Below are 14,942 nucleotides of genomic sequence, written 5' to 3'. Positions count from 1 at the left end.
TTCCAAAATGTACCTGGAGGTTGGGTCGCCTGATTATCCCAGTGACAAGAGATGAAATATTTGGGTTTCCAACTAACCTCATTCCCTTCGCTAAAACAGTTACAAAAGAATTGGAAACTAAGGTATCTCAACTAACGAGTTAAATGAAAAAGATCATGCACAAATACTGTAGATTTTCAATGTTGCCTCTTATTAAATTCTACAAGGGAAAAGTTATCCCGATGATTTGGTATGGTATGGAGTCCAACAGATTTGCACATAGTGAATTGGGTAAGTATGGAGAGGCACCTGTGGAAGAAGGTGTTATGTCTCCGGGGTCCCTTCCAATGGCCCGATTACGATACGAGCTGGGATTGCAATCTTTGTGTATATTTGGATTGGAAGCTTCCATCGTTTTATAGACACGTGGTACTATCAGGATAGCATTCACTGTACAAGGATTTAAGAGACCACCTGAATCAGGGTAACTGTGATTACTTGGTAGATTTGAAAACTGGCGTATGAAAAACTGCTGAAAGGTGAGCAATCGGAAATTATTCTCATGAAGAATCCAGATTAAGTAAAACAAGCTCTGCTACAAATAGACTGGATTCTGACAAAGGAAAGCTACATAGAAATGAAATTGTGTAAGACCCTGCTGCTTAATGACCAATCAAGAGGGTTTGTCTTGCCATACCCAAGAAGATTCCCTGACACCACATGTAGAACCTAACTTTGAGGCTCAGTCTAAATTTAATTGTAACAAAAGAAACTGAGAATTCGGCTGAAGCTTGATCCTCGGATGGTCACTGTGATCTCTGTGGGGAGGGAATACCACAAGACTTGAGACACTTACTCATGACTTGCAGTTATACCCAATCATTAAGGCAAAAATATTTTGCACGTTTTGTCCATAAGGAAGAATGTCTTAATACATAAGAATTTTGGGTGAGATTGACGGCGGGGAAGGAAACTTTTCAGTAGCTGGAACTCCTAAGATTACTAAATTACCTGAAGTTAGTGAAACTAAAGGATTAATATAGGCTTTTATGTATTGTTTAAAGATAATGCTGTTGTTGCTACCTATTTATCTATTTTATTTCTGTAATGAATTGTTGTGAAAAGTTACTTTAACTATGACGCAATCATTTTTAAGAAGCCAATTGCCTTTTGGAATTCCTTGTTTAGTAGCAAACTCTAATACAACCACCTGCTTTCACTGTTTCTATTGGGGTGGCAGAACTTTGGCCCATTGCCTTTGTCATTGCCATGCTCCCCGTACACTTTGGGATTTCACTTCACCTCTCATACCCAACTACAGCAGCAATGAGTTGGGCTAGCGAGACATAACCACCATGCAACATCTGGCCCCCCCACCCTGAAATTCCTTCCCTGTCTGTGCACCGCAGCAATTCCCTGCAAGCAGTGGCAGGGTGAGTGGAAGGAAGATCTACCTGGAGCTTATCAAGCGGACCAAGTTGGTGGCCTCCAGGAAGGCCATCATCATGCTTGTTGAGCAGATGGGCAGCAGGCAAGCTGTAGATCCTTACCCTTCCACTCCCATCCCCCCAACCGCCTTTACACGGGATGGAGGAGGAGAGGCAGCAAACATTTATGAATACCTCTTAGCCAAGATTGACTTGACTACTCTATGCAGGTATCCGTAGAAATGATCGAAATTAAAAAATCGAATGGAGAAATGACTGCATCTTTTTAACGATTGTTTTTTGTTACATTTTTTGTTTATATTTTTGTTTATCGACATTTTGGGAAATTTTTCTAAAATATAGGTGTGGGGTGGACTAAGGTTAATAGTTAAGGGGAGGAGAGGGCAGGGGTCTCCGCCCACATTATTAAAAATTAAACAAAAAAGATGCAATAATTTCTCCATTCAATCTTTTCATGGACATCCCTCAGTGTCATTATGGAGCAGCACAACTTCGATACCCGAAAGTAGCTCCCAGGTGAGTCTGGACAACTAAAAGAGCTCCGAGTATGCTGACAGCATTGTGCAAATGCAGACACTTGTCATTAGAGACCACGTCATGGTGCACACCAACAATCCGGACGTCAGGAAAGGGCTGTAGTCTGAACTCTCCTTATAGAATCCCTTACACCTTGCCGAGACATTTTAGCGCTCCGAGGGTTACTGTATAGTTATTGAAAAGAGGAAAAAAAGAGCCTGTGTGTGCCACCACATATCAAATCAAGAAGGGCAGGCTGGAGAAACAACAAGGGTCACAAATACACTTTTTTAGGTTTAGTGGCCCCAATCACATCGTCACATGGACGGACTGTGCAGACCTCTGCAAGCTATTGTGTGCCAACACAAAAACGTGCAGGGCCAGGCTTATAAAAAAAGGACATGTTGGAGGCGAGTGTTGAGGATCAAGAGAACGACAGCTGTCGAAGTCATGTGTGCTGCTGTTCGGCACCGCAGCCTCCTCCTTGAAAATGGGGTCCCAACCAACCGATTTGAGGATCTGCAGTGACTCATCTGTCAAGTAATGAGCATTGGTGTGCATTTGGGGATTATGACGGACTCTGGGCCATAAGCTTCATTGTCCTCCTAGATATGTACGAGGGGAAACTGCATACGATTGTCAGAGGGCTGGAAAGCATCACCTTATCACCTGGAACGTACTGTGGTTATTGCATTGGTGAGATATTTCAGGGCTGAAATGTCCTACAAGAATCACACATTCAAGAGGCTCATAGGTTTTACAAAGAAGCCCACCCCTGCTCCCTTTTTCAACTGGAAACACCAGGTGAGCGTTGGAATTTACACTATAGCCGGGAGCCCTGAAGCAGGTCATGCTAATCAGGAGGGCTGAATTAGCTGTGGATTTCACTGACGAGTACTAACAAATCTTCAGTGAAAAGATAGGCAAGTTTACGCTAGCAATTTTTCTGTTCCCCTTAGGCACCCTGTGAAGAGTGTTGTTCTTAGATGGTATCCAAGTCTGAGGGAGTTTCTCATTGAGATGATCCGCAACAACTACGTCACTCTAGAAGCTTCGTACACTGCCCACCCCCCTTCCGAGAGCTGGGAACTCCTTGCACCAATTCATGAATGAGTTATTTTTCCACATTACAATTGAGGAGCGCTTTTCACCAGGTGGAGCATCCGCCTTTCAGTGTCTCAAGGGCACCCTTAATGTGTTGTTTTTCCAAGACAATATTTTGGTTTGCTCTGCGACAATGGTTGAGCACACAGGCGTGCTAGGTAGAGGTTGAGGATCCTGCAGTCCCACAGTCTCGCACTGAATGCTTAGAAGTGTAGATTGTATATGGATGAGGTAGAGCATTTTAGTCACAGGCTAGTCCAAAGGTTAGTCAAAACCACAGTCTGAAGCCTATAGAGAGAGCGCAACAACTCCCACGTGCAAGGAGGAATTTCTGTTTCTCCTGAGCTTGTGAGTAATTTTTATCAAAAACCACTGTAGTTGTTCATCCTACTCAGGATTAGTGAAAAAAGTTGTTTTCCAATGGGGCCCGAAACAAGAGGAAGTATTTCACCAAGCCAAACTCAACATACTCCATGCCCCCTTATTAAGCCATTTCGGTGCTTCCAGAAGGTCCACCCTCCGGTGGATGCCAGTGGAAAGGGCCTACACGTGGTGCTCCCCCCAGAGAGAGGGAGGTCCCAAAGCCACCATAGCTTTCCCTCTGCACTCACTAACTGATGAGGATGGAGACTACTGTGACACTACTGTGATTAAGCGCAGGGCATTGGCTTGCACATGTGGGGAGGAGGGGCATTTCTGGCAGTTTCTATGGGGTGAAGTTTCCCTTAAACTGACCATAAGCCCCTTGTACAAGTGGTAAGAGTGGAAGGGGCCCACAAAGTTTCCCCACGCTTGGCCTGCATTGTTTCAAGATGCCTTTGAACACATGACAGGGCACTCCTTGGTTTTCAGTGACTCCCTATCTAGATTGCCACATCCTTCTAAAAGTGTTAATAGGGAGTTAATGACCATAAGGTACTGGGTTTGTAAGTCTTAGAAGGGCAGCTCGTTGGGCAAGGCAGTCACAAAAGAGAAGTAGCGTAACCTGGATGGAGAGATTCAACCCTAGTTGATGTGAAGGTTTTAGTTGCCAAAGTTTAGAACGCGATTAAGATGGTGGAGAGGAATTGTTTTGAGGCAGACCTTCTATGGTGAAGTGACAAAAGCATTCCTCCAGAAGGATTACAGGAAAGAATCCTACAGAATGCATCCACAGCCTAACCCACAGAAAGCAGACTGGCACACAGGAAGTGGGTAATTCTGACTGGCACACATCAACACTACAGGTTTCGCATCTGCCTCTCCCACTGTTCCACTACCTACCCCTCCCTTTGCCATGCACAAAGACCACCTATAGTGGAAGAAGGGATTTATCCAAGATCACTTACATTACCTTGCATCACAAGCTGTGTTGTATATGGAAATTATTAGTCATCAGAGGCGATCCCCGAAATTGCATATACTGCAACTTACATGGTTTGGATTTAGACTGCATAGCTATCCCCCTAAATTACACATACTGCACCCTACAAGATCAAACCTCTGACAACCAAGCCCTCCCCCTAAATTGCAAGTATGGTACTTTAAATAAGGTAGCTCATGCTTTGGAATGCAGTGCCAGTACTATAAATCAGATATCCTGCATTGTACATGGTCAGGCTGTAGATGGAGCTACCCCTCTAAATCGCATGTCCTGCACCTTACATAAGACGTTCAACATCAGAGCTATCCCCGTAAATGATACATGTTGTAGCTTACATGCTCAAGCTTTTGACAGCCGAGCTGTCCCACTAAATTAAGAGCCCAGGCTCCACAAGAAAATACAAAAATGACCAGTTAACCAAAGGTAGCCTATTTGGCTGAAAACTATGCCTTTTCTTTGCTTTTGGAGCCAGGTCAAACCTACTGAAACACAATTCTGGCATTCTTCCCCACACTTCATACCAACTTGTATAAAAGTTGTAAATGCAAGAGCACAATTCACTCAACACCTTGCTTATTACAGGAAGGCAGCATCTCTTTCCTCCTCCTCTTTCATAGTGTAAATGGCTGGAAATGGACGAGGGAGTATCTTCCTGGCCCAAGACACAACCTGTGGGAACAGCTCACACCTTGTGCATGCTAATCCCTGACAGCCCCACTCTACCCTTGAGAGGACAACCGTTCAAATCTGGATGAATAATGCACAGCTGTTTTTACTGTGCTTCTATAATATAATGGATCTGTGGCACATTGTTTCTTCAGGAAATCTGCCAGAGATCCTTAAGTAGCAATGCGCCAGAGTCTCAACTGAAGATTGCAGTGTTTTTGGAAGTTCATCCTATTCCCCCTAAACTCAAGCCCCTTTCTGTCACTGCCAGCATACTGCTCCTCCCCATCCTGCATCTCCTGCACCCCCTTTTAAGCCTAGATGCTACATTGAGGATTTACCACTCTACCTTTGATCTTTTCTGCTCTTTGTTTAATCGTGAAGAACCCTTGCAAGATTGCAAACACTCTGATACTGAAGTTCTGGTGGTGCCTCAGAATCTGGGGGTGTGGGGAGAGATGAATTTCATTTTGGACTGAGAAGAGATTCTGGCCCTGGCCTGACCGCCTGACAAACGCCTTTCCCCTGCACCTGATGGGCAAAGGTCCCAGCAGACAACTGAATACAGCACCTGAGCATGTTAATATGTTGGTGGGCAAACTGAAAGATGCCTCAAACCTCACTAAGGAAGGTGAAATGCGTGGCTGCGCTCCTCAAATTTCAACAGAACTCTCTCTGCACCATCTGCAAACTCGCAGATGCTTGTTTTGTAGTACATGGGATCCAATATTCCTGAGCCAGAAAGACTGGCAACCTGTCTGCAAGAGGCCAATGGTAGGAATGCAGGGTGACGGTTGTCTTGCAAGGACTACTCCATCCCCTTTCCTCAACCAGCCGACTCCCTTCAAAGATCACTTACTTTATTTATTTTTATTGTGATCCTGGTTGCTTTAAGTCCACCTTTCACAAAACTTAAGAAAAAAGGAAAATCATATAAATATATCTTACCACCTTGCACTGCACAAAATCCTCAGACGCCTAGCCCTTAGCACATCACCAGTAACTAAACCATGACAAAACGCTACTATTTCGCCCTATGACACTCTCCCACATCAGCAGCTAACGGGATCCAAAGTGCTGTAGCCTGTCAGATCATGGGCTTTTCCTTGTGGATAACATGCTCCTAGGTTTCTCTACCAAACCTACAGAAAGCAGGCTGGCACACAAGAACCACAAAAACCAACCAACAATGACATGATGTACAACCTTGAATCACAAGAGTTTTTATTCTGATAATCTAGCTAGAACCCAAAACGAGAAAAGACCCCAGGGTAAAAAGAAAAGCATGAAACTTGGAAATACCAAAGGACTATTGTCTTTACTGTAAAATAGAGCTACATCCACATTCCCAGATGACTGAAGTGCCGAAGACTTTCCCGAATAGCACCCTCTAGCACAACACAGAAAGAAGAATTATCAACAAGACAAGTTAACACTAACTGGAACGAAGACTAGATCGGCAAAAAACGAATAACATGGTCACTGACGGTGACATAAATTTGCTGCGAGTCAAATTTTACTAGTAAATGCAGCATCATTCTAGATATTTGATATCTTAATATCTCAAGATATCAAAATAATTCTCAAAAACAGGGAAGGGGAAGATCGGGTGGAAGGTTCTCCGCCAGCTTCCTTGACAAATTGAAACCCATAAACTTCCAAACTAAAACGTACCCATCCTTTGAACAGCTTGCATGAAATACAGTCTGCATCAAACTGTGTCTTTCATCTCCATTAAAATATACAGGCCCACAGGGAATTAAACGTTTCCTTGATCAGTGCTTAGAACTCATCAGTGACTTGCAGAATGCAAACCACGAAACCTCAGTCCTGGGAGATTTCACCCTCTAGTTGGAGGACACTATCAATAAGAGTGCAAATAACTGCTTTAATAATATGAAACCACTCGGATTTGAAACAATGATTTAGACCGCGACCCATACTAATGGGCTGACTTTGCATATGTACTTTACTTGGCACTTTAAGTCTACACCATAAAAACAGCAACTGGCCTGCATGTACAGAAAGATAAAAAAAATACCTGTAAACAAAACTCTGGAGAACCCTTAATCAAATTAAAAACAAACCAAGAGAGCAGAAAAGGGACTGGAAACCCAAGCGCTTATACAGTTGAGTAATATAACAAATTAGGTATGCATGTGTACAGGGACAAGTCGCGGCAGGTGAGTGTACTGATTTGCGTGCGTTACCACCAACATTGAGTAACCTATACAAACAATGATACATTCACACTGCTGTGCATATGTCCAAAGTCTTGTTTAATGCTCAATTGCATATGTTCAATTAGATTCTGAGTCAGCCTGCCACGTGTTTCGAGCTACTGCTCTTCTTCTGAGGCTTATGCGCGCTTGAATACCACTTCAAACCTATTAATATTCAAGGTGGATGTAGAGTTGCACTTCTTATATCTTCACAGTTGCCGTGAGACAAATATCTGAACTAAGAGCCTTTCGGCAATGTCCGGCAAAGTTCAGAAGACCTAGAACTGGCCCTTGTCAAGAGACCAGGAAGAAAACTAGAAAACAAAAGGAAAGTTTCTAACGTCAGGGAAGACCTGCTTAAGATGCACCAGAAGCTGAAAAAAAGCAATTGACGGGAGCAAACTGGAATCTAAGCAAAATTAACAAAACCATAGAGCCTTTTGCTATTAACAAAGTACTCTGACAGAGCAGAAATTTAAAAAATTCATTACCACCTCTTCAAAGGTTCGCCAAAGCATTTCCAAAATATACACTGTTAAAATTCCACACATGAGAAACACAGATGACATAGAAGCAGACTTGCCAATCGTAAAACCCGAACAGGCTGCCACGACAGATTTCAAATCTAGTACATAACAAAAGATAATACAAATAGTCGGTAAAATGAAGGTCTCTACAAAACTATGCAAACCGTGCACCGTCTCTGTTAAAAGTTCAGTTTCTCACCCGGTCTCATTGCCAAACAAATCTATGAGAAACCTCTCTTTAGTATGGATTAGTCCCAAACGCTTTTAAATAGTGCAGCGCAAGACCCCCTGCTCAAAAATAATATAGATGTCCCAGAGGTGCTGAGCAACTATAGACCCATCTCAACCATCCCATTTAGGGTAAAGGTACTGGAAAAACTGCCACAATACAACTAAAGGACCATTGCGGAAAAGTGAATTTTCTACACAGTAGACCATAAGGATTCTGACCCATTCTGATTAAGGAAAACTATACTAACAGACATCAAAGATGCAAAAAAGCAATACGGAGGATGCAGCACTACACGTGTAGACTGATCACCCACCTACTGTACGGCTACCCATAGCATTCTCAAAAAGAGACTGTCTTTTACGAGCAACAGGACAACACAAGTACACGTGGGCCAATGTTCGGCCCCACCCCCAAACAGGTTAGAATGGGTGGGGTGTAGGGGCGTCCCACTATGCTCTTTAACAGATGGGGACAATGAAACACACCCACGTTGCAGAATGGCCCTTGGCAATTCGGAATTGGGTGCTAAATTCTGCTTTAGCATAGAAAACGACTTTTTTTAAACAAACTAGCTTCAGGCTCAAAATAACTTGTCTGGCCATGCTCCTAAGGCCCTGCAATGACCCTAACAAACTCTGTCAGAAACCCAATCGTTTTTTGCTATGTTCTGTCCTTCAGACAAGTTAGTACAGTAACCAAAAATGCTAATCTCCAAGTGCACACCATAAAATTATTCTTTCTGTCCTGGTGAAAGACCACAAAATGGAGCTAGTAGACGCACTAGATCTTCATAGTGTGTACCACTGTGACATTATCTACTGAGGTTTACACAAATAACATGTACAACTCCACAAACTCAATCAAATTTCTCCATGCAACGAAAGCACTGAGGTGGTTAACAATTGAAAAGCTAATCATGCACAATTTTCTTCACCCTCATATACTACTAGGGCAATTGTTCCCAATATATTCCCACAATCTAGATCTTTGCAATCCTACACCTCCCAGAGATGATTCAGCTGCGCGTTAATGAAAAGTAACCTTAACAGCAGATCCTTAACCAGCCAGTGATCAAAGGTTTGGAACAAGATTAAAGCACAATCATTACATATCATATATCAAAGAAAAATGCTTGTAGAACCCCAGAATTAATAGCAACTGCACTTGCCTCTTGAAGAGAGATGCATATCTTATTTCTTTTTGTAGCATTTATGGCACCCAAGAAAGGTCTGCCAGTACTGGAACCAAATTCTGTGACCATTTTCGGCTCACCCAATGTCCTGTCGCCCACCTATGGCCTACTCAGAGTTGGTCAGTTCCCACCTAAAGATGTGTTATGTTTGATATACAGTGGAATAGAGGAGGAATTAGAAGTCTCCTCAACAAATGTTTCTTCTGTGCCTTGGTAAATGTTGCTATGGATTGCCTTTGGTTTCTGTATGATATCCATTTTCTGAATGGACTAATCTTGTATCCGATGCCCATAGAATACTATGCAGCCATTTTCATTTTCTCTAAGCCTCCTTTGGAGCAGATTATGTGCTCCAGTGTCTTGTTAATTTATTTTGTTGTCCCTCAGGTTTTTTTCTTCTTCTTGTGCCTTGTTTCATACTTTAATTGTCCTTTGAGGCATGGGTTTCTTTCGGTGACCACATGGTTGTTTGATTCACTGTATGCAATGTACAAATCGACAAATTTCTTGGGTGTGACCTCCCTGTTCCTTTCTCTCCAGGTGGAGCATGACCCCACCTACCGTGAACGCATACTACTCGCCCACAAAGAATGAGATTGTCTTCCCAGCAGGCATTCTACAGGCTCCCTTCTACACCAGCTCCTCCCCCACGTAAGTCTGCCTCATTGTTGTCTGTCATGCCTACCTGATGGTATAATTGTAACTAAATGTGCTTTTGTTACTGAACTTGCTCCTTTCATTAGTTGGAGGTTGATGGGGCTATGGGGAAAATGTAATCTTCTCTGACTTCAGTTATCCCTGAAAGTGGGGCCTTAAACTTGGCTTAGAAGCATAGTTTTGTTTGAAATTGTTCAAAATTCCATAGAGCATAATCTGTATTGGAGGAATTCATAGTAATCGTAATATTGACGAGACTGAACTCTTTATTAATCAAGCCATTATGTCTAAAGTTTCAAGTTTCATGTCCCACTTTGACCATGTCTCTGAGTGTTCTATGTCCTTTCATTGTCAGGCATTTTAAAGCCTGCAATTTAAACGTATATGGAAGTTCATCGAATTTTTTGGGGGGGGTTGTCCCCCCAAAACCTCCCCCTGCACCTATTTTTAACTATACCCGAACCCCTAACCACAGATCTGCCCTTTACCACCCCCGCAAAAAAATTAGATGAACTTTTGTGCACGTTTAAATTCCAAGCTTTCAAATGCCTGCCGATGAAAGGACGTTGTTACCCTCTTTAAGAACCCGGCAGAGAGAACTTGGGACCTATGATGCCACTACATGTGGCCTTTTTTGCATAACGCAGCCATCTTGAGATCCTATGTGGGAATGAGGATGGAGTCCATTCTCCTAGCTGGTCAAAAGCTCGCCTGAGCATGCTGTAGAATCAAAATGGATTCAGTGAGACGGAGCGGTTTGTAGATTGTGGATTCCAATAACTTGGATGGGTCTGACATTGGAAAAAGCTCTCTAGTGTGCGGGATCGCTATGATCCAGGCACTGGCTTCCAGGTGCTTTTTATAAAACCAGTCTGGAGGTACAGATTACCAGACCCAAGGATTTGGCATTGCTTAGATGAGTTATGAATTGGGAAGTGGAGGGGATGTGGGCGGTTAGGGTGGTGGGTGGTGTGATTGGGGAAAATGATGAAAGGAGGGACTGGCTAGTTTGGCCTTTTTAGAAGGATGTGAATGAGGGTTACTTCAGAAGGTGAGTGGTATGCAAGCAGGCCGCATAGGGTTTGAGAGATGTTCCAGCATTCCTAGGTGGGCTCTTCAAAACTGCCTTTGCACAAGGACTCTTGCACTTCAGGACTTGCGGAATCAATCTGTCTTTGTGTTCGTCTGCCCCCATTCACAGCCATTTTCTTCTCCGCACCCTTCAGCCTCCATTCCGGCTTATCCAGTGTAGACCCCTAGGATTCCCGCCCTCACTCCATCGCTCCATTCTCCTATTTTGGGGGCACCACCCAGAACCTCCACCCGCTCTGCTCACATCACCACCTTCTCCGCCAGCCTATCATGTCCCCTTTCGTCCATCATGCATTGTGAAAAGGCCTTTTCACACTGGAATACTTGTGACATCCTTTTTACGCAGTGCATAGTGGGGGCTGCTCCAGCAGGCTTCGAGGTTTCTGACTTCAAGGACATTCAAGAGCACCTCTTAAGTGCAGAGCTGCCAGTATTCAGCTTGCCTCGTTCTATTCAAGCATTGGTTTGGTAATGTGATTCTGAGCATCATCCCGTGTTGGAGGCGTGTGGATGGTGGGGGTGAGGGGGGCAGTTAGCCTTCTTTTGGTGGGAGCTTTGCTTATTTTGCAAGGGGCTACGTTGTTAAGCATTATGTAAGGTGAGTTGGCAGAAGCGGGTGGTCTAGGATGGAGAAACTGTTTAGATATATAGCTTTCAAGAGCAGGTGAGTGCTGTGCAGTATTCAATGGGGGCCAGAGTGCCTGCAGTGCAGTGATGTAGCTTGTACCTACATCTGACCTGAACAGACAATTAGTGCTATGAATACCAGACCATCAACAGCAAGAAATCCTTGTGTTTCCCGAGTGGAGGGGTGCCTTTATCTGTCTGGTTAGGGGACATGTTCTGCTGTCAATCATTATGTGGATGTCAAGTCTATTGTGGCAGTGACACTGTGTTGATGTCACTCTGGGTAGCTAGATAGATGTAGTCTAGGTGCATGATGACAATTTATGGTATTGTAGGTGTTTGTGTTTCATTGCTCATCCAATTTTTGACTAATTTTAGGAGGGAGTGATTGGGTTACTGCATCAATCGCACTGTAGACGTGTCCTTTTAACACTCAGTTTTTATTTTATTTATGGTTTAAAGGTTTGGGCAGCCGAGTCCAAGGTCCTGGATACTGGTGCCATACTTCTTTATGAGCGTGCACAGGGTGAGGGGTTGATTTGCTGGCAGTAGGTGGAGTCAATTATGTTATGCGTGAGGTGATAGTTGGAAGACTGTGGAAAGGTGGATTAGCATGGGGCGGTGAGAGGGTTGAGCTTTTCCACAGGTGTGTGGCAGTGAGTAGGATGTGGTTGGGGGCGGGGGGCATGGTTGCTGGAGACTGTCCATACAGCAAGGTCTGTTATGTGTCGTGTGACATGGTTTTCTCTATTTGGGGCAGGGGCCGTTCCATGAGGTAAAGGTGGCTCTGTGTGTGCCTGGTGGTGGCAGCTAGGAGTGTATGGCTGTGGAGACGTACTGCAGGTCATCTTAGAATTTAGGAGCCCTGGGGCTTAGGGTTTTAGTGGATAGGTACAGGAGTGTAGGTAGGGATTGAAGGAAAGGCCCCAAGGTATCTTGAGTGGGCCTGCCGAGGGGAGTTGGGTGGGCCTGAGAGTTGCTGTTGGAAGAATATGGCGGATACATTTATGTTGGAATGCCTTCTCTATGTAGAGAAGGATTTAGAGGTTTGGATGGTTGGGGATAGTGGAAGTTGAGGATATTTCTGTGTTGCTCAGGCACTTTGAGAGATGGTGGTTGTGACTGGTGTGTGAACTGGTGTAAGCGAGTGGGGTGGGTGGTGAAAGGGTAGACCCAGCATAAGGTCTGAATAGAAGCAACACATCCGGAGCACTCTGAGAATTTAAGATGGAGAAGTTGCTTGCCTGGGTTGATTGCACAGAATTTGGGGTTGTAGGAAAGGAAATAGGCTAAGTTAGTCGGAGTACTGCCAATATAGGGAGAAGGAATGTATGGGTGGGGAGCAGGAGCTGGAAGAAGTTCTTACATGGCCTGATGGGTCATTGACATTAGAGCATCAAAGGAAAGGTACTTTTACTGGGGGGAGGGAAAGGGTCCTAGAGCCTCAAGGGAAAGGGGTTGTTACCGAGGAGGAAAGTGGCAGAGAATATGCAAAGTTCTAGGCCACTGAACTGCAAGCCTTTACTTGTCAGATGATGGACCACCGCTCCCACCAGGCCTAGGCAATGGTGAGGGATCATGGTAGTCCTAGTCCACTAGATCTGTGGAGCCACAAGTTGCAGAATCCTGAAATGGGGGAGTTATGACAGTATACAAGAAATATTTTTGTAGAAGGAAAAGGCTTTTCAGATGGCAGAGGGATTCCAGTGGTCGACAGTATTGTCATCTACCTAGTGGTCCTCCTACTTAAGTGTGTCTGTGTGTGTTGGGGGGCTCGTCATCGTCTTCAGGGAGGGAAAGGAAGCGTTAAATAATGAACTTGTAAGTTGCTGCTTCTGTAAGTGTGTATGATGCAGGGAAGAAAGAAGCACGGGGAACTTGTTAGGGCAGTGGCCCAGCATATACGAGTTGCTATATAGACTGGCAGGGGTGGCAATCCTTCCATCGGGTGTAGCCAGAGATGTATGTGGGCTGGGGCAGAACCCGGGCAGGGTCCAAAAAGTGCTCCCGAGCTGGGGCTATGGTGGGCTCCACCAACTAGGCGTAGAGACACCAACCCCCCTCAGTCCTCCCTTTCACTCAATAGAGCCGGATGATGAAAGGGCTGCCTGCCGAGTTTAGTGCTTCTGATTGAGGAGATGCAGGTTCACCAAAAGGTATGCTAATAATACCCCTGCTTCTCCTGCTTGTCTGAGTGCCCGGTAGCAGGCCCCTCTCCCATATTGATTCCTCTTTCCCACTTTCTGCACTGGATGTAGTAGAGGGCATATTATTGGACTTGAAATTGGCTTGTTGCTTAGGCTTACTGAGCCATGATGTTGATTATCAAAAGTGGCCTTGTGCTATTCACAGACCGCTGAACCTGTGGGGACGACCTTTTGATATGGATCTGCATACTGCATTTGCAGCTTTCTGCTATCATTGCCAATTTGAAATTGAAAGAAATTCACAAATGGTACAACCTAAGTCAGAAAAGGTTAAGAGTTAAGAATTAAATGGGAAGACACTTTGATTGGGAGCTACGTCAAAAGTTAACATTAACTCTAAGGGACAACATATATATGAAAATTGTGTACATTCCCCCTGAATCAATTCTCATGTGGCATAGCCACGTAACAGCTTTCATGGCATTTCTTTGCGGCATGTCTAAAATGTCTTGGTCCTGTTTTGGCTTTGCCCAAGTGTGACTGGCTTAAATGATGGTTTCTGTACAGAAAACCCTGTTTTTTCTGTCATGCAATATGTATCCGGGATCTGTGATGACTGAAGATCTTCTCTTCAAAATAAGACATATACCAAAAGAAAAGTGGCAGTCCAAAGAGCTCATTTTGTTTCATTTTCTAAAGAATGGATGGCTCTGCAAACTTTAGCTCTCGAGATATTTTGGACCACCACTCCCATCAGCTTTAGCCCACATGGTCAATGGCGAGGCATCATGGGACTCATAGTCCAAACCATTTGGAGAACTGCAGGTTGCAGACCCCTAGCCTGGATGTACAACTGAGAAAAAAAAGGAAAGTGGTTTGTAAGAGCATAAGCGAGTTGCCCATGTGATTTCAAAGGCTGCTTTAAGGACCCCGGGCCTAGCTCACCAAATCACAGCCCGTCTGCAGATGTTTTGGCCAAGATCTATATTTCCCTGATTTACAAAGGCACTACCGCCAACATCTGATTTATGAGAACTTAATCAGAATTTAGGTTAATCGGGTTGTCTATCTATATACCGGGAACCTTGGAAGTTGACTCTCACCCATTCTCGGGAGGGGGTTGGGGGGGTGGGAGGGGGGGGTCTCTGACATTTTCTATCTTTCTTGCTA

General features: G+C 44.3%; 1 protein-coding gene across 5 annotated transcripts in view; it reads left to right on the top strand.

Annotated features, from left to right (window-relative positions):
* ECE1 (endothelin converting enzyme 1) overlaps positions 1-14,942 on the top strand; it is a 696,412-nt gene that overhangs the window by 612,340 nt on the left and 69,130 nt on the right. For all 5 annotated transcript variants that reach the window (XM_069610356.1, XM_069610353.1, XM_069610355.1 and 2 more), the window contains one exon: positions 9,790-9,900. In XM_069610356.1, the coding sequence (XP_069466457.1) occupies positions 9,790-9,900 (111 nt within the window). The remainder of the gene's footprint in view (positions 1-9,789; positions 9,901-14,942) is intronic.

The sequence above is a fragment of the Ambystoma mexicanum genome, chromosome 8 (assembly GCF_040938575.1).
Source record: "Ambystoma mexicanum isolate Mex_15411 chromosome 8, UKY_AmexF1_1, whole genome shotgun sequence".
NCBI classification, from domain to species: Eukaryota; Metazoa; Chordata; class Amphibia; order Caudata; family Ambystomatidae; genus Ambystoma; species Ambystoma mexicanum.
Note: the sequence above shows the minus strand (reverse complement) of the source record. Positions and strands in the feature narration are given on the sequence as shown.